General features: G+C 47.4%; 1 protein-coding gene across 3 annotated transcripts; it reads right to left on the bottom strand.

Annotated features, from left to right (window-relative positions):
• Positions 1–2,245: 2,245 nt before the first annotated feature.
• LOC117770583 (adhesion G protein-coupled receptor B1-like) lies at positions 2,246–24,909 on the bottom strand. Of its 3 annotated transcripts, none has more exons than XM_034600170.1 (32): positions 24,401–24,909; positions 20,536–21,439; positions 19,555–19,704; positions 19,365–19,463; positions 19,101–19,265; positions 18,558–18,722; positions 17,291–17,455; positions 17,017–17,181; positions 16,806–16,907; positions 16,589–16,695; positions 16,291–16,485; positions 16,073–16,141; positions 15,017–15,125; positions 14,379–14,522; positions 14,217–14,286; positions 14,004–14,106; positions 13,587–13,630; positions 11,364–11,490; positions 7,885–7,988; positions 7,660–7,762; positions 7,369–7,519; positions 7,165–7,234; positions 6,985–7,051; positions 6,779–6,864; positions 6,411–6,582; positions 6,193–6,288; positions 6,038–6,077; positions 5,249–5,868; positions 5,104–5,139; positions 4,886–4,990; positions 4,607–4,657; positions 2,246–4,363 (listed from the first exon to the last, which is right to left on the bottom strand). In XM_034600170.1, the coding sequence occupies exons 2-32, from the start codon at positions 21,236–21,238 to the stop codon at positions 4,166–4,168; spliced, it is 4,581 nt and encodes a 1,526-aa protein (XP_034456061.1). In that variant the 5' UTR covers positions 21,239–21,439; positions 24,401–24,909; the 3' UTR covers positions 2,246–4,165. The 3 variants fall into 3 exon arrangements, with proteins under 3 accessions (XP_034456061.1, XP_034456062.1, XP_034456063.1); XM_034600171.1 differs by having other exon boundaries at positions 6,038–6,074; XM_034600172.1 differs by lacking the exon at positions 4,607–4,657.
• Between the last annotated feature and the right edge of the window lie 1,431 nt (positions 24,910–26,340).

Below are 26,340 nucleotides of genomic sequence, written 5' to 3'. Positions count from 1 at the left end.
GGTTTGCATATCATTGCAGTACAACAAGCAGCATTACTGCAAATACACTAACAAAGATCTAATCCATGCACCAATATTTTAATGTGAAACTGTTTCTCTAATCACCACTTTTCAGTATCTCTGATAAACACTGAAGTGCAACGTGCCAACTACATCACCATGAATGATTTCATGCATAAACAGCATGAAATCACCTGTGTTTAGTCTCAGCTGTGTCTTTCCTCCTTTGTGTTGCAGTATCACCGTATGAGCTCTGCAAAGAGAATCACTGACAAGATGCAGAGTTTTGCAAATCCGCTGATGTCGAGATGGAGTGGTTGGTATCATTGTCATCATGATCGGGAAATTAGGTTTCTCTAATTCCCTCCACTGGGAAGTCAGAGCTGCTTTGCTGACTGCAGAGCAGGACGACAGGAAGTGCTGGAGATTATTGTGGAGATAGTTTGCTTGTAAATCTTTTTGCCAGCACAACTTGTGTCCTAACCCTCTGGCTGAAGTAACTGATCATTTGTGGCATAGTTCTTGCAGAATTTGTTTTACAAATATATCCAAATGAACAAATAATATATAATAATATTGTAATATGGATGTATAGATATAAAGATACATTTAAAAGTTAAAGATGATTTTTAAAAATATATTTGATTCCCTTGAGCTTAATACAAATATTAGTCGCACAAGATTTTTCTTTTTCTGTTGCCTCACACTTGATAATTAGAATAATTCAATGTGCTGCTGACAATCATTGGAAATACATTGTATTAGCTGCAGTAACTTTTATTTGTCTTCTCTTTTGGGAATTTAAAGACTTTCTTATCTTTGCCCATTCTGATTAGCATCTGTTGTTTCTATAGCAACAGCCTCCAATTAAGAGACTGCCAGGACCCTGCTGTTGCTGCCAGCAAGGTGCTAATTGATACTGGATTCCATGTTGGGAGGGGTGGGGGGGTTGAGCTGAGAAGAAGAGGGTGGGGGATGGGTAGACATTGACAGCTGTAGGATGTTGTTATTGGGACCCCCAACCACCACACACATACACATCTACATATACTAATTATTGAACAAGAGAGAGAGGCTGTATCACCATAAATATTCATAAGCATGTAACAGTTTAGGGCTTTCTAGAGCATATAAACTGCCTGTAGGTGTGTTTGTGGAGACAGTTGCTGCTATATTACTCGCACACTTGGATGAAGTTGTGCATCAGGCAGAAGTTTGTGTCATTCAACATTCATGTATATTTAATATTAATAGAAATTATAGAATCTAAATGTGTGAGCATCTTGTTCTTTCTTCCTTCTTGCCCAGTGATTGCAACTGTCTGCAGGTCAGGGCATGAAAGAAATGCAAATAACGAGGGGCCACAGTGAGTCATATTGTATATTTTCAGAGTCTTATTTTGGATTCCACAATCACAGCAGTGAATTGTCACCGACAGACTGTGCAGACGAGGCCCAGATGACTTTTGGGCCGTGAAAATAAATTAGCACAAAATGTTCCACAAAGCAAAAAATTATTCAGGAGCCACTGAGTAAAATGGAGCGTGTCCCGTGACGTGCTAACAAATATGAAAAATGTCACCCATAGTGAGGCGCCGTTCGCACAGAAACCAGCCTGCTCTCCAGCTGACCCCACCAAATTAGCAGAGCTCGACAAACGGATGATGTAAATCTCCTATTGCTGATGCCTTGCAGCAGAATTACAGCACACTGTTGAATTGAAACGAAGAAGGGATTATGGAGAAGAGAAAGCGCAGTCTCATTACCGCGGACAAAGTCGGCAAAACTAAATTTACACCGGGTAGATTTCCTTTTTTCTAAAGAGGCCAGAGTCACATTCTGTCCCCTGTCAAATTTGTTTGTTTTCTCATTACTCAACTTTTCAGATCTTTTTTTTCTTCGCTTTAATGATTTTCGTCTCCTTGCAAGGCATGAAAATAGAACTGAGAATTGCACTTCTATCATCAGAGATATCACGTCTATATTTAGAGTGGCATGTTTGCCAGAGGCTTTAATGTGGCAGGAGTTCAAAATGCGTTTCTTCATGTTCTGCCTCGCTCTCTACACGCTGCAGTTTGTTCCTTATCCCGCGTTTGAACTTTATTTTTAGGCTTCAGATGGAGCTGTCATGCCAACGTGACTCTGCAGGAGTGGTTTGTTCAGATTCCTGAAAGTCCTCAGGAGAATATGAGATTTAAAGTCGTATTTAAACCACTGCTGAATAATTGAGGACCACAGTCTTCATGTAATATATATTAGTTTTTTATTAGAAATAAGTCACATTCATTTTGTGCTGTGAAAACTGTACATTTACAGAAGGTAGAACAGAACATAAAAAAACAAAGTCGAGACAAGGAAATACAAATGGGTCTTCAATACGAGTAACTCGAGGTATGAATCAGGCTGTGCCCAGGACGGACTAATTGGAAGGGACATGGGAATTGGCTGGTAATGCATACTGTTGAGTTACTGACAAGGTTATTAAAAACACACTGGTACAGAAGACATGAGGATCAATTACTCGTTGCTACACAGCGGCGAGTAATAACAAATATCCTGAAGCACAGTTTAGAGATATTCATATCGTTCATTCTATAGTATAATGTTTACTTTATAGAAGTACAATTATCTACCTGTCACAGCTCCAAATATGGAGTCTTGTGCTAACAAATCTCTAGCGAATAAATTCCTTGAATTACTAATACAGATTTGTCATACAATATTCTCATAAAGCATCTATATGCCCTGTAAATATGCGGAAGATGGTATAAAACTTCTTAAAACATCGGTAAGAAAAAACTCCTGCCTAAAATTATAATATCAGTCCTGCTTGAGCATCAAGCGCCCATCATATTGCACTTTTTCACACTGATGGCTGAAAACACAAATGTGTTAAAGTCTTGAGGACCTGACGCTGGGCTGGAAGTGGCCATCAGCGCCAGGAGCCTCTGCTCTGTCCAAGAGTCCTGCAAGGCTGAGAAACAAAAGGGTGTTGATGAAAGGTCTCGCTGAATCCTCGGATCCGTTTATATATGTGCCACATGGAAGAGCCTGCATCTTGTGCCAGCTGAGAGAGGGCGGAGGTTTGCTACCCCCATACCCCCCCCCCTACTGCAACGCCTCCTCTTATATCCGACCAGCATTTTCCGAGAGTGCACTGCTCTTCCTGTGTGAGAGTCTGTGTTCATCCTGGTGCTGGTGTTCTGGTAAAGAAGAGGAATGCTGGAGAAACCAGGACGTGTTGGGTAACTTAAACGCCACCTCCATCACCACCGCTCGTTGTCCCGATGCAGTCCACGTGGGCTCAGAACATTCTACTGATCTTTTGAGCCTAATGTTGTATATGACTGTTAAAAAACAATAAAACTTGTGCCTGACAGTCATGTGGGGAATGGAAAATTTAAATGGAGGCTATTAACTCAATAATGGCAATAACAATGATAATCATTGTAATAATAATAATAACCATGGTGGTCAAAGCGGAGAAAAATATTATCTGCTTCATTTTAGTTTTCTCAGTTCAGAGTCTCATATTCAGATCTGTTGTAGCAGTTCCAGGTATGAAGCAGAACAAATAAACAGAAAAACTGCAAAAAAAAAAGCCAAAATGAGTGTTGGACTCCAAACATGAAACTGGTCCCTTCTGCTCTCGTGCCTTGTTTTGGACGGTTAACCCGGCTGGTCGAGAAGCAGCCAGGAGTTCCGGTCGCTCCTCCCAAGAAGCAGGGAGGATGCGCCGTTTGTTTTTAATGTCATAACATTTTTCTCCAAAGTCGAGTTGAAGGAAAAAAGAAGCACAGACATGTCGACCACATCTTCTGAGCCCAGGCTGGAGGGGTTCAGGAAACCCCCGGTGGAACCACAGCCAGTCCTGGTCCATGGAAATCACTGGAAACTCCATTAACCCCACGCCCACCAGAGCACTCTGACACGAGATACTTTAAGTCCACACAGAGAAGCTACATAAACATCCCATCATCACCAACTCCACTCTTCCGTCCCTCTCTGCTCTGGCTGAGGGTTTGAAGACATTGATTCTGGGGCCTACTTCCTCACTTTCCTCCCTTTCCTGGTTTCCTCTACTCTATCCTTGCAGGATTGCGTTCCCAAACCAAAAAGGTGACCAAGGTGAAATCAGGTGGCTTCGCTCGCCCCCCTCCTCCCCCTCAGACCTCTGTCTGCAGGTCGATGATGTCCTGCCCGACTAAGGGGATGGTGGTGCTGGTTTTCTCCCAATCCACAGAGTGCAGTTCCAGAGGCGAGGCGGCGAGGGGCTCTAGGTCTTTGCGCACCCAAGCAGGGGGTGACTGCGGTATTCCACGGACTCCCTCCCACGGCCTCTCCAGAGGAGCCTGCTGTTTGTCCTGTTGGAGCAGAAAGAGGAGGCACGTTAGCACAAGTGTCGCTCATCAAGCCCCGAGCAAATTCCTGATTTAATCAAAATGTGATGGGTTTCATTACGGCCAAAGTGATTTTCTAATAATGAAAGTCATATTGTCATTTGGAGGGGGGAGGAAATCATTCCTCCTTGAGGCAAGTGTAATATCTGTGTCTCATCTACAGGCAGTAAATTAGAGATTTGTGTGAGGTTGTATATAAACACTCACGCTGTGGTTCGTTTTGTCACTTCCTCCTGAGGACACACTCCATCTCACAGACTGTAAGAAGGAAGGAAGAAAATAAATCCTTATTCAAATGACCTCAAAGTAATGACAACCACAGTTCAATACACAAATCACCGGTGGTTTTAAAAGGTCATTTTATATCAAAGAATCATTTTAACATTATAATTGCCTCTGTTGTGTTTTTCCTTTTTTTGCTTTGCATTTTCCTGGAAATGAATGTCTATGGAAATGGAAGATGAGCATATCATCACGATGCGTTACCTTGCTGTCAGAAGCAGGCGACTCTCGGTCTTTCTCAGCATGATGGAGCTTCCTGTTTAGGTCCTGGAACATGTTCTGGTGGCGTTTCTTCGTGTGCATTATTTTCTACAGGGAGCAAAGACAAAAACATTTAAAATTCAGATCTAGTATTGTACATTTCATATATAATACGTGTCATTTATTATCTATACAGCAAACGGTAACCAAACAATATTCACCTCAAAGTCCAGCTCAGCATATCGGGATTTCTGTCTCTGCAGAGAAAAGACGGAGAAAGTTGGTTTAATATCAGATAAAATATAGTGCACAAGAATTCATCAAGCGTGTATTCTGCCGCAGGTCACATTGCTCCGTGGATCTTACCTCCAAGGAGCTCATGGAGAGCGTGGAGATGGTTTCGCTCTTGGACATCATGGAGTTCATGGACTCGAAGGTGTTCTCCAGGCTGCTGTGGGTGATGTGAGACTCGCTGGACATGTTGTGGATGTTCTGGATGGGCGAGTCTCTCTCCGAGTACGACACGCTGACCTGGTCTGAGGGGATCGACTTCATCCCGAAAGCGGCCTGGGGCTCGGCAAAGGGCCCGCCGAGGTGCATCAGCCTGGCCTGCGGCATCTGCTCGACGCTGATGTTGTATTTTGTTGGGTCGTCTTTGGGCTTCATCCTGAGCGTGGAGGTGGTGTTGGGCATGAGGACGTAGCTGCTGCCGTCGGAGCCGCTTCCCTCGGCCTGAACCCGAGCGAGATCTGCATCCAGTTGCTGGAAGATCTCCCCCTCGCAGACGTACACTGGTTTTCCGCAGGGGTCGACTCCACCGACCAGCCGGGTCTTCTCTCTCTTCAGGGTGAGGGTGTGGCTGGAGTATTCAGGGAGCGCATGCATGTGGCCCTTGCTGGGGTTGGACGGCAGAGTGTGGAAGTTGGAGCCCATGGGAAGAGGCATCTGAGGAGGGGGCATCTTTTCTTCAGAGGAGCTTTTCATTCCTTTTAGGACAAATGGTTTTAGAGTTAAATGATAATAAAGAACCACATCTGAAATATTGGCTCAATAAATGTGTCCTCTTTTTATGCATGATCAGATGTTTTAAGTGCAAGGCTAAGAGAAATGGAAATGCAAATGGAAAATTGGTTAAGAGCAAGGAAAAGGGTTTACCTTGTCTGCTCGAATCTCCATCCTTTTCGTTATCAGACTGCTGATAAAAGAATAACAGATGTTCTATCAGTGCCTAATGTATGCACATATCCATTTAGAGGTAAAACACAAAAGGCACTCAAGACATTAAAAAGGCAATAAGCCAAGAAACGTACCATATGCTGGGTGTGGCCATTGTGAAGGGAACTGCCAGAGTCTCCATTGCCATCGTCCTTGCGGTCAACTACTCTGCACTTTACAGCTTCTTGAACCTAATGGATGAAGGGTGGGAAAAAAGAGTCAGTTCATGTAACTTCATAAATACGACCAGCAAGAGAAACAACTTTCCTTTCACTTTATCTCATCTGCACGTTTTGTTTGGGGGGTCTCTTACCTCTCTGCGCAGGATGCAGTGAACCATGACGATGATGAAACCCTCCAGCGAGTCGAACACGGCAAAGAGGATCTGGAAGAGGGCCGAGCGGCGGTCGGTGATGGCGAGGACGGCGGACATCCAGGTGAGGGCCAGGAGAGGCAGAACCACGCAGGAGCTCCACAGTGACGCCCTGCAGGGGGAAAAGGAACGGGTTCAACTCAACAGGCTCATACACAGGACTGATTCTCTACTGGCTCAGATCTATTCCCCTCCTCTTTTTTGATTGTAAGCCTTGATATCAAAGCACATCATCAATATACCTGTAATGGGACTGATGGGGGGGTGATAAGAGCAACACTCTACAAGAGAGGATCAATAGGACCTACCCAGCTCTCTCCTTCAGCTTCACGTCGGTGATGCCGTCCTTGGATACCAGCTTGTTGAAGACCAGAATACCAATGACCATATTCACCTGTTTGCAAGAAGAAGAGGGAAAAAAAATTGGATGAGAAAATGTAATAGTGGGTAATGCATTTAGAAATACACTGTGTGTGATTGTGATGGAGTGGGACGTCAAAGTCAGAATACACACCAGAACGACAGCTGCAGCCGGGCCGACAAAGGAGTAGAGGAGTCCGCCCTCGAGGGACAGCCAGCAGCTAGAGAAACAAGGGAGGGAGAATATTAATGTGTGAACTAAAGGAGGAGTTTTTTTAGGATGAAGGCAGAGAAAAGGGAAGATGCAAAGCTGGCAGGTTGAGACTGCACTTACTAGTTGACGGTGCCGTATCCCTTAGCTTTTGTGAAACCCACTGACACAGCCACCACCAGCGCGGGAAGGCCTGCAAGATAAAGCAAAAAGACAGAAGGAAACGTTAGAGCTTGAAAGGATTAAAAAAAAGCTATTGAGGAAAGTGCAATAGGGGAGGAAAAACAGAGAGAGGGCCGAGAGGAAGCTAAAGACAGGTGCTCTTACCCCAGCCTAAGCACAAGAAGCGCTTGCGGATAATGCGGTTGCGCAGACGGCCGGTGACAGCCATGTAGGACTGCCAAGCTTCTGTCAGCACCCAGCAGAAAGAGGAGAGGAAAAAGAAGTGCAGCAGAGCAGCTACGAGAGTGCACACCACCTGTGGGAAGGAAGGGAAGGTGGAGGGGGACAGAGGAGAAATCTGTGTCAGTGGCGCCGCTACTTGCAAAGGTCCCCAAAGCGGTGAGTCTCAGAGAGGTTTAACGAGAGGTTCGGATTGGCTGGAGGAGCGGGCCTTACCTTGTTGCGAGCCTGGGTTTGTCCGATGAGAATGAGGGCATTGGAGCAGATGATGGAGAGGCAGAAGTTGATGAGGATGACGGAGCGCTCGGAGCGGATGTACCTGGAGTTTTGGAAGAGGGAGAAGGAAAGAGTGAGTACAGGGGTAGAGGAGAGAGAAAGCAAAAACGTGCAGTGTGCATAGTTGGAGTCAGGCTTTGTTCGTGGGGGGGGGGGGTTACTTACTTCCACACAGAGACATAGATGATGATGAGGAGCAGCAGGGTGAGAGAGGAGACCCCACAGCCAACGATGAGAGTCACGGACGGGAGCAGTGCCTTGTCCATGATCTGCAGAGAGGAGACATGAAAAGACTTAGAGCTGATTGCATTCACACTGAGGCAAAGCAGCACTGAAATATACAGACACACGCACACGCTCACACTCGCACACACACACTAGCGACGCCTCTGGGTGTGCTATCTGGAACGGCAGACAGCTCCCTGTAGGCAAACAGCTGAATGGCACAATCAGGCCACGGATGAGGCAAGGTGACCCCAAGGTGAACATGTCAGAAAGATGGAGCGGCAAACTAAACAAATGGTCAGGGTCACTGCATTCCTCCATTGAGCTTTTGAGTCAGCAAATGAGGCGAGGAGGATGCTGCACATACATCTCAGTGTGTGGGGGGTTGTCCGAGTCCCAGGGGCAGTTCAGGAGGGGGCGCTGTATTGAATCATTAGTCTGAGCTGCAGTGGCAACCTTCTCATCACTGACAGACATCCCGAGCTATTCTCTCTCCTCTCGCCTTTTTATCATCTTCTCGCTGCGTCGGTGCCGAGCCGCAGCTCCCCACCCCCCGCCCCTGCTGGAGTGAACAGGTGGACCATTATCACCTGTGCATTAATCTGCCACCACCTGCCCTTCTGATCTCTTGACAGCAGCTTAGCGCCTGCCACTGCCAGCGGCGGTGACTGTCCCATGTTTCAAACGGCCCTGGCACCGAACCTCTGGTGGAGGAAACGGAGAAGGGGCCGACTTCTCGCCTGTCGTCCCTGCTGCTCGTTGACCCGGAGCGCTGACGGGTCACGGCTGCACACACAAATCTCACAGCTCCTTGAGAATCTGCCGCCTGACAAAAAAAACCCCTACGAACCCCCATTTGTGTGGTTTCAATGCATCTATAATCTCTGTCTGTCTCACACCTACTCGTGGCTGTAATAAGTTAATTTAACACATCGGATCAAGTTGTCATCACCACAAAGCGTGTGAAGTATAAATTGCTCGGGCTCGGAATGGAGAAGTCGTCGTCGGCAAATGGTGTGATTGTATTTTTTGATAATGAGCTGAGAGGGAAACGGGTGAGAAAGGGCCAAGTGGCTCCACAAAGGTAAGTGAGAAAATGAGATATAATAAATCTGCAGGTTTCAAATTAGCACAGCGAGAGGGGAAAGAAATAGACGCTGCTTTGGCCTTCATTTGATTTATGACGTCCATAAATTCTCATTTTGCGAGCGTATGTGACGCGCGCCTCCTAATACTTCTACCACTGTTGATAGTGTTGCAGAACATTTAAATGGCACAACACTGAGCCATGAAGGATTGTTCCTCTCTGGGGTGATATTGAAGAAGCACAGCTGGTGAAGGCCGGCCTACGGCAGCCAAAGACTAATTTAGTGTGGCAAATTTGCTTCAGAGTCTATCCAACTTCATCAGAAGCGCCCCAAAACAGATGGTAGATATAGAGTCAGAGTGTCTTTTTTTTTTGCTTTTACCATATCTGGCGGGGGGAAGGAAAAAGAACGGGTGATACAGTGTGTTCTGCTCCCTCGCTTCACAATCTCTATATCTGGGTTGACGCTTGCACCGTGGGCCTCTGAGTGAAATCCAGACAGCCAGATTGACCTAAATATGGAGAAGGTCTTCTGCCTGCCCTTGACTGAATCACATGTTCTGATTTTCGAGCACAGACGAGGCACGTAAAGGAATAAAAAAAAAAACTTTAAACATTCACGTTTTTGATTTTTCTATTCAATCACCCCAGTGGTTAAGAGCCTCTGCTGTACTAACTATATAAAAGGCTCCCTCTGGACCATCATGTGTCCAACGCACATGAGTCCTGAAGCCAGACCACTGTGAGCAGGAGCTGCAACACACACACACACTGCGGTATCTGCCCGTTTTCTCCTCGCTCCCCTTCTCTCCCTCATATGTCTCGCAGGAAGATGTTATTGCAAACGTCCATGGCTCACATCAAAGGGTGGATGGAGAGGTGGGTGGGGGGGAGCCATCAATGCATGACCAGACGTCTGTCTCTCATTGGTCCGCCTGGCTGGCATTTTAAGACTCGCTGCTGTGGCCGAAGAGGAAGAGGAAGAAGCAGGAGGAAGAGGAGTAGGGGGAGGAGAGAGGTGGATGTAATCGAGAATTCAGAGATATTGGCAGAGGGAATGATTGGCGCAGCTGCCTTTTTTACTGTCTCGGGAGGTTGAGAGGGTGGGGGGGCATGTGCAGCCCTATAACAAAAATATGGGCGGCGCTGTTCAGACTGGCAACTGCAGGACAAATCAAATCTGGGGTGTAAACAACAGGTTGGAGAGGGAATTGATTCAGCAGCAGAAAAACACTGCAGTCCGGAGCCGTCGTGAGCTGCTTTGCCTCCGACTGCTCGATGAATAACGTGAAAAAAGGAGGAAATTAAGAGATTCAAACTTCAAATATGAATTTCCTCAAACTGATAAATATCTGTTGCTTGCTCCCCCCCCTCCCGACTGTGCAGCAGCAATCAGATGCACAGCAGAGATGGACAGGCCATTTCCTCTGTCCTGGGGGGGGGGGGGGGGGGGTCGCTCTTCGGAGGAGAGAGGAGGAGGGAAGTGGGGGGGGGGGGGCTCTATGTGTGTGTGTGTGTTTCCCTCAGCACCTCAGTTATCAAAAAATCACACAGGCCGAGTTTGCCTGCAGAAGCCGTTACCAAGGCAACTGGAGATGGAGCAGCTTTACAGGCAACACAGTCTATGGGGGTGGGGGGAGTGGGGGGGTTACACATTGTCTTTGCGCATGCATGAAAAAAAAGAAAAAAGAAAAGCTAATATGTATTGGCAGATTTCAATGATGGAAACATCAGGTGCTCAAACTCTGAACACGAATGATAAATTAAAAAAACTGCATAATCGGGCATTAAATGTTACCTCTGATTACACAACGATCAGTAATAATGTCTGTGTTTATATATTTTCATGCACAAGCTAAATTTGAAAATGCATAAGCGACCCCCCCCCCCCTACCATTGCTGCAATACGCTATTATCCTTTTTTTCTTCTTCTTCTTCAATTATGCAGCTGATTGCAAGAATCACATTGACTCGCTCCTGCACGAAAAGACACGTCAAATGTGCAAATCGTCAGCGCTTTAGTTTTGAAATCCCACACATGCCAATTTCCCGCATATCAACACGTTGCACGGTTTATTTCCACCCGATGATCAGATTAATTAGAATAAAATCGATCCGTCTCCGAGCAGCGGCACCTGCACGGAGACAAAGAGGCTGCGCTACAGCAAAGAAAGAAACACACAAAAAACACCCCGCTAGGATGACACAACAACAAGTCCCACCGTTCACACTGCACCGCATTCACACCGTGCACGGAAAAACACTTCAGATGCACGTCGGACACAGAAGATAAAACGGCCGCAGATTTTCGCGAGCAGACCGGGAGACTTACCGAGTCGAAGTTGATGCGCGCTAAAATGGCGAAGGTGGAGGGGCTGTCACACACGCATTTGGTTCTGAATGAATGAACGGGCACCGATCTGCAGCTCCGAGCCGACCACGAGCCGAGCAGCGAGGAACTGCACAGGGAAGGAGAGAGGGAACAGGGTTAGGAGGAGAGGAGGCATCTGACGAACCCCTCATGTGAAGGGAAGGTCTCATAATTCCCATAACAAAAAAACACACACACACACACACACACACTTGGTATATTCTGCTTATGATAGGCCAGTGTGATTTGAATTTCAAGTAGCACACATGCATATGAATATACTTTTTTTTTATATAAACCGTTTCAATGCACAGACATTCCTTCTGTGCTCCGGTGTGATAAAGACAAATATTATGTTTCTGTAACCTGAGGCGCTCGCTTGCATCTCAGGCTGCTTTGATAATGGCTTTCACGTTTATGTGATTAATAGCCATCTTTGCCGGGATTAATGATGATAGGCCCCTTCATAAATCTCAATATTAGCATAATCTGTATCGTTCCCCGTTAAGGCTCATCTTTCCTCGCTTGACACCAGATTATTGGCAACACTTGGCCGGTGCACAGGGGCGACAAAGGACAATGTGTTCCCTCTTTTGAGAAACAAGGAGGAGGGAGTGTGAAGACGAGGGACTCGACACTGAACTTCATTTTTTCTCAAACAACTTAATATACATGGAATATTTGCTCCTGTTTTAACCACGATAATCACAAAACAGAGATGAAAACATGAAAAACAGAAAGTGTGAAAGCAGTGAGTGCTTCGTTATGGCCCCTTCAAAGGAGATGCACTTGTCTGATTTCAGATCAAGTTCTTTAATCTCCAGTGCTTTTTGTGCAGATCTCGACTTTAAGCCAGAGAAAAATCAAGCTCTAGCCTTCGTGTGTGAGCAGCAAATGCCAGAGAGCAGCGAGCGCACAGAGGAGGTTGAGACTGCGCCCTCGGGCTCTTGCTGACTGACTGACTGGTGAATACAAAGGGGCATCATAGCCAGCAGGTCCAGCCTGGTACAGAGCGTCATGGTCGGACAGCCGCAAGGGGGGGGGGGGAATATCATCAAGCCAGTTAACTGGAATGGCGTCTTAAACAAGCTCGGCTGCAGCGTTTAATGCGTGCAGCTTTCAGGCCGTCACATCATGCAGATGTGTGTGATGCAAACTGGGCCTTTAAAAAAAAACATAAAGCAGGCGTGGTCCATCTTTTTAGATGATCGACCACTTCCTGCGACGGCCTCAAACATAAGCAGCTCCGCAAACAAGCACTGACCCCGAACTGTTCCCCCTCAGCCAGAGCTTCCTCCTCTGTCATTTCCGCTGTCCCTATCCAGCCATTAATCACATCCGCTGTCAAGAATGAACATAATTTGACTGGAGGCACATGGCCCTCCCTCTGAAAGTGTATGAGTTAATTACATCTTCTCCTTTGATTCATTCTTGCCTCTGCTTATGCTTCCACTCTGGTTGTTATAGTTCATGTGGAAAAGTGAGTGTGTGTGTGTGTGTTGGGGGAGAGGTGGGGGGGGGGAACAAGTCTATCTATATGCAAATGGTCCACCTGTGTGTTCTTGAGGAGGGCAGGGTGGGCCCGGGGGCTGATTGATCCCCCGGCCACCAGGAGCTGCTTTCGTAAGTCATTCGAATGCGTGTAAGCGTCCTTAAAAACTCCCGAGCTGCCACAGTCATTAAGTGCGGCGGTGACATATGAACATGGCGGAGAGCCGAGGGAGGGAGAGGGGCCATTGTCTGTCGGGTTGACACTCTGTGGTGCTGTAGGGATGCTGGCGGTGAATTTACTCACTGATGTATGTAATGAGGTTATTAGTGTTGCCCGTGTATCTATCCCCCCCCCCCCCCCCCCCCCCCCCCCCCCCCCCCCCCCCCCCGGGATGTTTGGGGCAACGCACGGGGAGGCGGGCGATCAACGTGGTATGTCAGGCAGTCAGCATGTCAGACAGACCGGGGAGCCAACACATCGGGGTGTTCCTCTATCCTCTTTGTCCGAAATGACTTGCATTTTCAAAATGGCTGAAGCGTTATTGCTCTGTCTCTCACTACAGGGGCGGTTGAATGTTTGGTAGCGGTGACAGATGCATGACTGGCAGACGATGAACAACACCAGGCCTCAGATCAGCTGAATCACAAAACATGTGGGGTGATGATTAAGAAGAGACCTCGGTCGACACTTACGTTTCGCTCTCGTCCCACGAGAGGCACGTCTCATTCATGGTGCCCTGCGAAAGGAGAGGAAGAAGAAGAAGTGAGTGAGGGATCTCCACAGAAAATAAAAAAGGGGACACACGTAGGCTGGGATACTGTACTACAAAACGTGTGAGATGCAACAGCTTGCCACCGCCCACCCGCCGACATTTCTCGCCACCTTCCCACGTAATACAAGTACAAAACTAAAAACAGCGTCTCGCCGGCTGCGGAGATTAATTACTTGCACGTGATTTGTGATTTATCATCATCATCATCACTGACCAGTCGTACGTAAAAAGTCACAGTGTCGCTGTAAATGTCAACAAAATGTCAGGCTGTGTACGTGAGCAAACACCCAGAGGGGGCAGGGGGGCGGATACTACCACATTAGATTGGGTAACTTACATTGTGGAGGTGGGGGAACTCGATCTCAACGGGGGACGACAGGAGAGTCGTCGTGGGGTTGACGATCACCGTCACCACTTTAGAGTTGAGCAGGGTGGAGTTGCTGCGGAGAGGGAGGAGGTTACACGGTCAGCGTTGGTGCACATGGGGCTTCATAGAAGAATGAATATGGTCAATGGTCAGTTTGATAAAAGCAGAAGAGCTGTGGCCTACCTCTGGAAGGACAGGATAGACGTCAGGTTTCTGTAGAGGACGATGCCGGTCACAAAAGTGCTGTTGCCGTCTGCAAAGAACAAAACACCTGATTTTAGAGCCAATTCCATAAGACGGAGCACCAGTTGATCTGCAGAATAAATGATGCGTGTAGGAACTCACCAGATTGCTTAATGGACAAAGCATCACGGGACACTGAGATCTTCTCCTCGGAGTTCCTGACCCAGTCCAGCATGCCCCTCCAGCCCTTCACGGGGAAGGTGAAGTTGGAGTTTGTGGTCGCCGGGCGCTTGTGGATGCTCAGCACTGCAGGAGGACACAGATTCACAGACTTTGTCTTAGACGTCATCCACTTCTACACATTTTTTTTTTTTTTAATCTCAATGAACTGAAGCAAACGATGCCAGGGACATTTTTTTGTTTAATGCGTCATGTGTGTCACTTCCCACTAAGTCCTGTGATAATGTCACCTTCATCACAACAGTTACACGAGTCACCGATAAGACAGTTACAGTTACTCCCACAGTGTTTTTAACAGGATTGGTAAGTTTCTGCAAAAAGCCATGTGTTATGTGCAATACACTTGTGATTAGATGCAGAACATCTTTGGAGATGACACTGATACTGATGTAGTGCGGCCGATGGACTCTGTCAGGGTGATAAGTGATGCTTTGTGCTGCTGCTTGTACGGACTCAGACACACGGGCCCCAGATTAAGATTGATGCACTGGGGCCGGACTAAAGGACACATCATCCTGACGAGACACGGGGCAGCTGGCGGAGGGGAATTCAAGGCTCACCGAAATTCTCTGTGACTTCATAGACGTCCTCGAAGCTGCTCATCTGCGTACCCATCATGTTCACAAAGTCCTCAACCAGGCGGAAGAACTCTTTAATGCTGGCGCCCATCTGGATTTTGAAAAATAAGAGAAAAAGGAGGGAAAGGTTAGAAAAAGGGCACAACTGTTGACACAACTGGTTTAATTAGGCAGGAGGCCGCTCTTTTATAATTACAATTCCTTGTCTAGATTTTCTATTCTCATGTCAGTGCGGCTTGTGCTTATTCTTTCACAGCGCTCAGCAGTGGAGCTGAGAAAAAAAAAGAAAGAAAAAGAACACACTTCTTGCTGCTATGCAACCACAGAACTTCCTGAAGGCCATAAATGGGCAGGCTGTTGATTCATACTGAGGTTTTTTTCCTGTCCTCTCGCTCGGTGGAAGGGAGGGCTGCATGACTTGCGTGTCTCTGACGCAGAACTGCATTGATGTGGGCGCAAGGTGTGTGTTTGCGTGTGTGTGTGCGCACTCGTGTGCGATGTGCTTGTCTGTGTCCCCTCACAAATGCCATCGGTATGTAGGACGGCGCAGAGACTCGCAGATTGCAAAGTGGGCGTAGTGATTCTCCCTGATTCAGTCTCCCTCTATGTTTACTGTCACCTTCAAGCGCTCACTTTTTCTCCCACTAGTCCCCATGTGCACTAATGTGCGTTTTGCTCTCTGCAGTGTTTGTGCAACTCTTATCTTTCCCAGGGAACTGGATTAGAAAGAACTGGCTTCATAGCCTGAACACTGCCATGAGAGTAGGGAGGGGAATATGTCGACAGGTGGTCAAACAATTCCTGTATGTTTTGTTGTAAGAATATCATAGGACATTTTTTGAGATAAAAGCTACTGATAGATAATAAGTCAGCCTCTGGACATTGAATTCACTTTTTCTCACAACAGTCTAATCTGAGATACGTTTCCAGCCCTCCTGCATTTGGGAGTGTTAATCAAAAGGCTACAGAACGATGACGTAACAAACTTTTCATTCCCTCTTCTCCCCTTTCTCATAAACACACCCTCTTATCACGTACCAGTTGTGCTTCTTCCCATTTGTCACGATGTTCCTCCTTCAGTAAGTCGCTAATGGTCTGGACATAGTTCTGTGGATCATAAAGCGGAGGCACAGGTGTAAGAAGAAACCAAATCCGGCTTAATCACAAACTATTTTTGGTCAGAGAAGCACGAGAGACACATTTCAAGAAGATAAGATAACACTTTTGGTTATTTTAATGTGAAGATTTCAATTTACCGCAACATCAGCGCTGCTCAGTCTCAGCCTGGTTCCCTTGTACAGCTCAGTTGTGTTCTTCAGGATCTCCATGATGGCCATGAGGTCGCCGCTGTACTTGGTGCCCTCATCAGAGGAGAATCTCAGACGAGAAATAACCTCAGCGACTCCGTCCATGCTCTGTCCGACCTGCGCTTTGGAGATGTAGTCCCTTGACTGCAGGAGAGGAGACAGGAGGTTAATCTGAATGTTCTGACCTCCGCCGGTTTGTCTACACCGCTGTTTAACATCTTAATAAGGGCGTCTTCTCAGGGCTTACCAGCATCTGAATGTTCTCGTAGTTCTTGGAGACGCACTTGATGTGAGTTGGGGTCTCCCAGGAGGCGAGACCTACAGCGTCCAGGGTGCACCGGCGCAGAATCATACCTGTTGATGGGAGAGAGTGCTTGAAGTTGGCGTGACGGGCATGACAAACAGTTTAACGTATGTCCAATCAATGCACGTACAACACATCGCTGTCTGTAATGTCACTGTACCTGAGGCATCAGCAGGGCAAGCGATGGCAGCCATGTCTCCTGCGGGGGTTTGCTTCCACACAACTTCTCCAGTGTTCTGCTCGGGGCAGATCTCATGGGGCTCTGAAAGGCGACGAGAACAATGCATTATATGGTGACTAATTTATTTCCTGATTGGACTGCGTTATGGTGAAGTTACACTAATTCATTGTGATGTATTGAAGTCACTCACCAGGGCATCTCTTCTCACTGCAGCGTCTCTGCTCTCCCTTCTCACCGGGGCAAGATTCTCCACCAAAGAAAGGGCCCTCACACGCTCTCTGTCTCTGCTGAGCGCCTCCACCGCACGTCCTGCTGCAGCTGCTCCATGTGGTCCACGAATTCCAGCGTCCATTAACTACAGACAGAGGACATTTCCCACCATGAACAATGTGATATGTCTAATTCATGTGTCCTTTATTTACACAGGGATTGTTGAATATGGGAATTTTCTTTTTTCTTTTTACCGGGACAGTCTTTCAGGAAGCAGTTGTTGGTCTCTTTCCAGCCGCCGTGGCACTCAGAGCCGCCATAGGATGGTCCGTTGCATTCCCTTGTCCTCTGCATGGTGCCGTTGGAGCAGGAGGCAGAACACACGCTCCAGCCGGACCACTCGTTCCAGGATCCGTCCACTGGAGGGAGACAGAGGATGGTACATGTGCAGGAGAGTCAGCAAGGACGAGGCAGACCCACAGGCCAGAGGCATCGAGGCAAACTCACTGATGCCATTAAGAATTCACATGACCTACTTCAGTTCAAGTGAAACCTTCAAACATGACTGTATGTGCCTTCCTATCAAGTTTACCTCTTGATGGACAATATGACCGTTGCCTTTCACTTGGCTGAGAAGACAATTTTTTCTTCTTACAGAACTTTGCTAAAAATTCAATACTGGGCATTTGTAATAAAGGGTTTAGACACATAAAGGAAAAGGAATATTGATTCACTGCAGCAAAACACTTTTCATGCTCCAGTTTAAAAGTTGGGAGAAGAACTGCCTTGAAATATTGGAGCACTTTAGAAATAGAACAGAGACAGAAATCAATGGCAATTGCTGCTAAATGTTGCCCTTTAACACGGCGAGGCAGATCACGTGGCCTTAAAAGGGTTGGATTTGCCAAAATAACGTTTCTATCACTCTAAAATGGACAATGAAGGGATGACTCAATTTCCCACGACTTTCAATTTTCAAAAGAGAAATAATGACTTTGCCCGAACAGATGCCGTTTGAGGAACTGGCAGCGACCGAGCTGCGGTGCACAGAGACATCTGCTGATGGCAGCGTGCAGTTGCAACGCAGAGATCAAATAACTGCTCAAAGCCAAACGTCATGTGGAAGAAGAAGTAGCTGTACGAACTGAGGCCGTGAAATCCTTTCAGCACACGTGTAGGAGGCTGAATGGGAAAGAACTGAGCTTCTAACGCATTCAGTGACCATGAGCACAGCGTGAGTCACCGGCCGTTCCTTATTAGCCAGTGACTAATTCCAACAGAGGCTTTTTATTGTGTTGATGTGTCAGATGTAATGTCAACCTGCCACTGTGCTCGCTGATTGTGACGGGGTGATGCCAATAATTCGTCTAATTATCTCTCAAAACAGCATGAATCAGTGAAGTCAGGAGTCAAGCATCACTGCCAGAGTCAGGAATTCTGGTATTTGGTAGCAGATGAATAGACTTTTTTTTAAGTAGAAGAAATACCATGACACATTCTCAAGATCTCGAGATGACTCACCTGGGCAGACGGCGATGTTGCAGAACTTGGTTTGTCTTGTGGGGCCGCGGCAAGGCTCTCCTCCGTTCTGGGGCAGCTTGCATGTGCGGGTGCGGTCACGGTATCCACGGCCGCAGGTGGATGAGCACAGGCTCCAGGGGGTCCACTCCTCCCAAGCACCATTCACTGCACACGGGTCACAAACGGGTTTAGTTTAATACAGGAAGGTAGAAGAGAGAATCTACAGTAGAGGAAAACTTTCAAATCTCCACTAGATGGTGCAGTCCTCCACATAATCCCTTGTACACAGCACTCTATGTAAACACTGTCATGGAAATGTATTAAATATTGAATTTGCTGTCTCTTCCCCACAATCCAAATTGTGTGAAAGCATCTTTTGCCCGCTTGCTTTTCTTTATCTACTTTTCCTTTGTGGCTGCGTGAAGGCAAATAATTGAGCAACAACTTTAACCATTATTGTGTAACTTCAAAAGACAGGGCCAAGTGTGGTCCCTGAATCCCCCCCGTTACGTTCACAGCACAGAAGAGGAAGCGGGCACTCACCGGGGCAGACGACGGTGTTGTTGCAGGGGCGGTTCTCACGCAGGGGGCCGGTGCACTGGGTGGTGAAGGAGGAAGTAGCACAGACGCGGGTGCGACTCTGCCAGCCCTCCCCACAGGTGATGGAGCATGCGCTCCAGGAGGACCACTCATCGGTCTTAGCATCCACTGTGGAGAAAACATGTATTAGAGGGACATCTGCAAAATATGTATGAATTAGTAATCCATAACTACAGCACAGCTTTCAGAGGGTCCTTGTTATCTCACCTGTTTGGGTTGCAACAACTCCCTGACTGGAATCAGCAGCACCGTCCCTCTTCAGACCGACGATGGCCCGCAGACCCTGGCTCCTGGATCGCTCTGTGCCTGAGGGAAATAGAAAATTGCACAGATTATTCCACTGAACTTGAGGCACCTGCAGCCGAGTGCTCCCCAGCTAATTGACAGGTGGGCTTACCAATGCAGGCCTGAGGGTTGCAGGCGCGTCCTTCTTCAACAGTTCCGTGGCACACGCTGTCCTCGGGCTGGCAGGTCCTGCTGCGCACCTGGACTCCGCCGCCACACTCCTGGCTGCACACGGACCAGCGTCCCCATCCAGCCCAGCCTTCTGCAAGGAAGACATGAGAACAGATACTTAGGCAAAGGTCCACACTGGTTAAAACTAGGTTTTGTAAAACTTTGACTCAAAAAAGCGAACAGGAAGTGAGTAATATTTGTTTTATACACAGTGAATGAGCAAGTAAGGCTCTTTGCAAGCAGACACGAGCACTCAAGCCGATAGATGTTCCATTTGAAATGGTGATTGTCTGCTTTTAACCACTCACCGTGTGAACCACGGCAGAGCGGTGTGTAAGGCCGACCGGCGGGTTGCCGTGACGACCGGAATTGCTGCACTTCGATTTCCGCTGCCAGCTGACTGAGGTCTCTGTGCTCTTTTCTGCCCCCCCAAAACCCTAATCGCACAAAAAATGTCCTCTCTATCTCTCCCCAAACCCCCTGACCTTGCCAAGCATTAAACCTATCATGTCTACCTAAGAGAAAGGGAGCGCCGGTGATGTGTGCGGTTCAGGTGGTTCTGCCACTTAAGCCTTAAGACGCTGCGGCAAATTACTCCAACACCTTTGATTTACTTCTCATTGCTTTGTGGCGGTGGAGTGCACATCCTCCGCCTGTGCCCCTGTCCTACGAACACGGATCATTAACCTCGGCAGACAAACAATTAGTGATTGCCTGGTCCACAGAGAAGTGGGATCTTGGAGAACATGACCTCCCTCGATCGATAGTCAGGTCCAGCAGGGGTCATTATAAAACAACACAACAAACCTGGAGAATCACTCTGTTATTGTTTGATTCTGACCTATTGATTATTTTTTGTTTTTCCGTCTTTCCCCATTGAAAAAAAGTTTAGGAAACCAAACTAAACAAACTATGAACTTACTGATAATCTCAGCATCGCGTCGGTTGTCTTTGGGAACAGCAACACAGTTCTCGACGTAGACTCCGCCTCTGTAGCAGCTTCCTGGTTTCCTCTTTGGGGCCTCCCAGCACTGGCAGGGGGTGTTCATGATGCCACAGGGATAATCATGGGTGCTGCTGGACAGACACTTCTCCAGCCACTGGCACAGCATCTGGCAGGCAGGCATACTTGGGTTCCTCTTCCCCACGACCAGAAATTCAGCCTTGAAGTCGCTGCCGTCGCTCTCCCCCTCCACGATCTCCAGCCCGTTCCTTGGCGCCACTTTGCGGATCTGCAGAAACTGCTTGCTGGACTCCAGGTAGGTGACAGTGGTTGAAGCGTCACACAGCCGAACGACCTCGTCGAAGCTCTCCATGCCCAGGTAGGTGCGGGAGGTCTCGATGAAGGAGTCGAACTGGAAGGTTCTGATCTGGCGGGGCACGCAGGAGTCGGTGGGCTTTGTGATTTTCATGTAGACGGTGTAGCGGCGAGGATCGGGGTTCTGCAGGGTCCAGGAGCACGGTGTTGAAGGCAATGTGGTCGTCGAGGAGAACACGCCAAAGAAGCGACTCTGCTCCAGGGTGGCGCAGGTGGCCGAGGCGGGGCCGGAGGGGGTGCAAGAGGCCAAACCAAAACAGAGAAGGACGAGGGCCACACAGGGGCCGGTAAGAGCTGACCACGCCATTGTGTCGGCTCAGATATGGGATGCTGATGTACTCGTTTCTGTAATTGCTGGTTTAGGCAAGATGATTTTTAACTTCTTTGTTGCAAGTTACTGCACTTGTTTCAGATCTTCTGACTTCTCTTCAAAACCTCTCTGAAGAATCGACGGATTTGTAGGTTTTAGTGCTTCAGACAATCTGTCATGTCTCTTTTAGAAAAGGAGCTGCAGAGAAACATGGAATGAAAAACAGGAAAAAAATTCTGTTATTGTGCCCCAACATCTAAATCATCAGAACAAATATCAGTATGCAGGAGAAGAGCTTTCTCCAAAATCAAATGTGTAATTTTCACGGACCCACTGTGGAAATGATATTTATTCATCAGGGATTTGCCACTGATCAGTATCATTGTGTTTCAGGGCAGATTCGATGATCTAAATGCCCAGTTCTTCGGGACATAATTGCTCTGCCACTGCAATTACAGTCCTTCACAGCAGGCTGGTATCTCCGAGCTCTTGCTCTTTCCTCCCACACACTGAACTGATCCGTGAATCATGTGCGTCAGTCTGACGTTCATAGAAGCATTGCCACTGGCAACCACAGACGCTTATTAGTTCTGTTATTCGTACAATGCACTCTTCACTCGAGTGGTAAACAAGAGAAATGGTTGGTCTGGGTCCACGGTGAAGTGTGATTACATATCCTGCTGTGGCATCTGTGCTCCGGAAATATGTCCTGCGTTACATACCAGAGCATGAAGTGCAATGAGATATGCTCCCAGAATGACAAATGACAGCCACTCTTGCAAATGCATGAAAGTTAATGCAGATGCATGCACGTTTTAAACTTGTGAATCACTTAAAGCTTCTCTAATCAGGAATTGATGCTGCTCTGCAAATGGGCAACATGCAGTCAAATGAAGCATCCACAGTTCTCTGGATAATTCATATTTGACTCATCTTGCAAACATGCTTAATGTGGATTTGACTCGAACCTGTGCCCCTGCATGAGTAATAGAACCTGGAGAAAGAGCGCAGAGTCGACATTAAGGTGTCAGTGCTCGACTGGACCGGCTCAAATAACGGGAGATGCTCCTTGCAGCCCAGACGAGGGGAGGAAACACTGTTGCTCAGCAACAAGTTTCTCAGGCATTCAGGGATGTTCTTCTGCCTTTTCATGTTTTTCTACTTATTTTTTCCTTTGTCAGTAGAACAGGCCACAGTCATCGTCAACTGAAATAGTAAAAGTATGATCATTGGATAGTGTTTGCATGAAGGAAGCGGAATGTGTTATCTAAGATTTACCAGTGACAGCCTGTGTGTGACTGAGTCAATAATCATAAAGAAGTGGGGCAGTGCAGGGAGGCAGATGATTGACGCCTGTGGTGACATTCGCTTTGAGGAGCACCTGCACTTTTCAGGCAGGAAGAACTCATAATTATGTTCCTCGCATTTCTTTTCACATCTCTCCCTCCCTCTCTGTCTCTCACCATCCCTCCCTCCCCTCTCCTCTCTGTGAGCAACACAGCAAAGACCTCTGCTTTGTGTAGGTGGCTGCCTCCCTCCTGCGTCCCAACAACCGGAAGCTCCATGAATGGGCATCTGATGAGGCACACAGCGACAAGAGAAAGGAGGTCCAGCTGTCGTAGGAGAACTCAGTGTGTATCTTGCTGTTATTCTACCTGCCCCCCCCTCTCTGCGACCATTCTGGCCCTTTCTCTTCCTTGTGTATTTGCTGTCGTCAACAACATTTCTGCAAAGCAGGCGTCCTAAAGAGCAGATTGTTGTTATGGAGACAGCATTTATTTTCTGCAGATCGGTGTGAAAAGAAAGCAACGAGCATGAAAATAACCGTCAGCGACATGCTCTCTATTTTTGCCCGTACAAACAGTTATGTAGCCGCCTGTCACAGACACAGAAAGCTTTGCAGAATTCATTAAGGGTATAAACCCAAAAGAAGCTAGACTGAATGAATGTCTGCAGCATCAAGCAAGTCATTTAACATTTAACAATAGGAAGCTATGAAAAGATAAATCAGATAGAAACTGAAATAAATTTAGACAAACTGATTATTAGTTCATCTTATGATTTTCCAGCCAGACTATAACTAAATAGTTGCTTTTAAGCTTCAGTCTTCTGTTCAAGATGTGATTTGTGTGCAACAGGTAGAGAGAGATAGACTGATGTTCACAGTTTCCTGACCTCGTTCTTTTCCTTTGCAAGTCGCTCTGTTTAGTTGAGGCAAACTCAGGAGATATGTGGCCATTATACAAGTCATCCTTCATCCATAAACTGCACACGCTCCCTCTTTTGCTGTACACCCGGTGGCAAGTAGCTGCACACGTGTGCAAGAAACTGTGCTCGGCAGCTTCGTTGCAAAACCGTGTGACAGCAAAAACAACAAGCGGGAAAAGGGAAACAGATGCTGACTTAAACTCCTGAGCATCTGTGTTTGTTCAGATTCAAGACAGGATGTATTTACATTGCCCTACAGGTATCATAGTGATATATGATGCTCAAAACCTGTTCTTAAAGAAAAGTGTGACAAGCAGAGCAAATAAAATCCAGACTGGTCACTGTTTGCTTTGAACGTTTGTCAGAACCTTGATTAAAGAAGAAAATGTTTGATTTGAAAATCAACAAAATGACATTTGGGTTTATATAAATGTAGAAGCATCTGCACTAGAAATGTGTCCATTAATTGAACGATATGATTGAAATCAGTGTAACATCTTCTACAACAGCACCCGAACCTATCCTGCAGCACAAGCACATCAGAGACTGCTTTGGAGCAACCTGTTGCCAGAGTCTAACTTTCGCCTGCTGATCGTTCACCTCGCCTCATCCAGCATGGCTGCACTCTTCAGGCTGTATTACTGCACCTATAGGCAGCATAAGCAGCAATGTAGCAGCACTAGAGTTCAAATCAATCAAAAGTAAAATCAAAATCTCTGTAAGGAAAAAGTATTTAATGGTACAGACGCTGCGTAAAATGTGCGTAAAATGTGCGTAAAAGTCGATTCAACAGGTGCATGTTGTTGGAAAATTGCAGCAGCAGCTTGAGAAAGTTGAGAAAGCGAGATGAAACTCAGAAACTCTCACACACGACACTTATCATCAATCTGTCTCTTTATCAAACATTCATTCATTCATAGAAAACACGCGTTTAAAAGTAAGTTTCCTCACCTCGATACGAGTCTTCTCTGAGCTCTGGTCAGTGGCTCTCTGTCCGGGGACCCAGGTATGTTGGAGCTGGGCTCAGGAAGCAGCTGCTGACTTGATCTCACGAGTCTTCAGATCTGGACACAAACTTTTGCAGCGTCGGGAAACCGTGCGTAAAAAGGATGAAGCGCTTGGTCCAAGCCCGACCAGCGTGTGCGGAGGGGTTCGATCCCAAGCTCCAGTGCAGTCCACTCTCACAAGCGAAGAAATATAAAGTGACTCTTACCAAACTCCAAAGAGTTTACTACCAACTTTGTTTAGCGGCTACAGCCTATCCAGAGGAACCGGCGTGTAGCGAAGAGGCAAATTGGTTGAATCGGAGCTCCAGCAGACAGTCCAAAAAACGTTGAGGTTTCGCTGGTCTTTTCTTTTCTATGCTCCACGATAAAATCTGTTGGTACTTCTACTCCCGGCTTCGGAGTCTTCTTGCTTGTGGTCCTTGCGCTGCAAGTGGGTCCAGTCTCAGTGAAGCTCGTGGCCTCCTCTCGGAGGTATATATCCAACCCCGCCCCCCCTCCCTTCCTTCGAGCTGGGAGTCAGTGCGTGGATGGCGCACTGGAGTGAATGAGACAGCACCGAGACGAGGGGAGGGCGCGGGGGAGAGTGTGTCTGTGTGCGCGCACGCCGGCGTGTGCGAGTGTGAGAGTGACTGTGTCAGCGCACGGAGGAGGGAGGGAGAGAAGGAGGGAGGGATCTGTGCACGGAGAGAGAGAGAGAGAGAGAGAGAGAGAGAGAGAGAGAGAGAGAGAGAGAGAGAGAGAGAGAAGCATTAGGTTTACACCAAACTACGCAGATATCAACGCAGAGCCAAAGGTACCGGAAAGAGGATCAGCAAAATCAATGTGCATGCGTGAGAGGGATGAAATCGACACATTAACTGTCTTCAGTGAACACATCAATACGCACAGACAGGTTCCAGTGGTATATTAATTATGATAATTAACGTGGTAATGAATAATCAATAATGTTTTTTTTTAATTCTGTGCATTTATGATTTGGACTCATTCATCCATTCTCTGTGTGTGTGTGTGTGTGTGTGTGTGTGTGTGTGTGTGTGTGTGTGTGTGTGGGGGGGGGGGGGGGGGGGGGGGGGGCTCATGTGCAGGTGCTTTGTAAACTCAGCTGTGCAGAAAGCGTGATGTGCGCGCACCTTTCCGGCGGCTGTCGTAGTGACAGCGCATCCACAGCCAATTAAAAGTGAGAGGTGAGGCGCAGACGGTGCGGTAATACAGGAGAGGAAACACACACCCCCAGCCTCCCTCCCCCTGTCTATCTCAAAGAAACACACACTCACCTAGACTCACACACACACACGCACACATGCACACAGGAATAGGAGTCCCCCACCCCTCCCTCCCTCCCTCCCTGGCCTGTGCAGCCTCCTCCTCCTCCTCCACCTCCTCCTCCTCTAGCTCACACTCTCTCTCCTGGGATGTGGGTGGTTCTGGGTGCTTCTCAAAGTGTGACAGGGATAACCTAATGTGGGAGTTCGCCTGTTGGTGAGATGTTGGCTCGGTTCCTCTGCTCTACTTGAAAAAGTGTGATTTAAAAAAAAAAAGAATTAACTAATGCACCAACCCTCTCCAAACATCATGAGTCAAGAAAACAACGGCAACTGATTCAAAGTCATCAGTCCTTGTCCGTCTTCTTCAGTATCATTGTCCCCTGGTTGCGGTTCAATCACGCAATCAGGGCCTGGTGGGAGTGAGGAGTCACGCTGGGCTCTGTTTTGGTGGCATGGGAATTTTTAGATTCCCACGTCTCCATCGAACGGAAATTACAATAAACCTAACAGCAGAAAACAGTACAAGACAAATAGACAGCACGTGTGGAATGCAGATTCTGAGTCAGGGGACTGTCTCGACCTCACAGGCACAGGTTGAGGAGACCTGCGGGACTGAAGT

The sequence above is a fragment of the Hippoglossus hippoglossus genome, chromosome 11 (assembly GCF_009819705.1).
Source record: "Hippoglossus hippoglossus isolate fHipHip1 chromosome 11, fHipHip1.pri, whole genome shotgun sequence".
In the NCBI taxonomy this organism is placed as follows: Eukaryota; Metazoa; Chordata; class Actinopteri; order Pleuronectiformes; family Pleuronectidae; genus Hippoglossus; species Hippoglossus hippoglossus.
Note: the sequence above shows the minus strand (reverse complement) of the source record. Positions and strands in the feature narration are given on the sequence as shown.

Bases quoted from the DNA above. Each gene is read 5' to 3' on its own strand.
- LOC117770583 (XM_034600170.1), bottom strand. From the start codon at position 21,238: ATGGCGTGGTCAGCTCTTACCGGCCCCTGTGTGGCCCTCGTCCTTCTC. The intron at 19,705-20,535 runs GTAAGTTCATAG...TCTTCCTTGCAG, and splicing joins ACGCGATGCTGAGATTATCA to AAGGCTGGGCTGGATGGGGA. The intron at 7,520-7,659 runs GTAAGGCCCGCT...TCCTTCCCACAG, and splicing joins AAACCCAGGCTCGCAACAAG to GTGGTGTGCACTCTCGTAGC.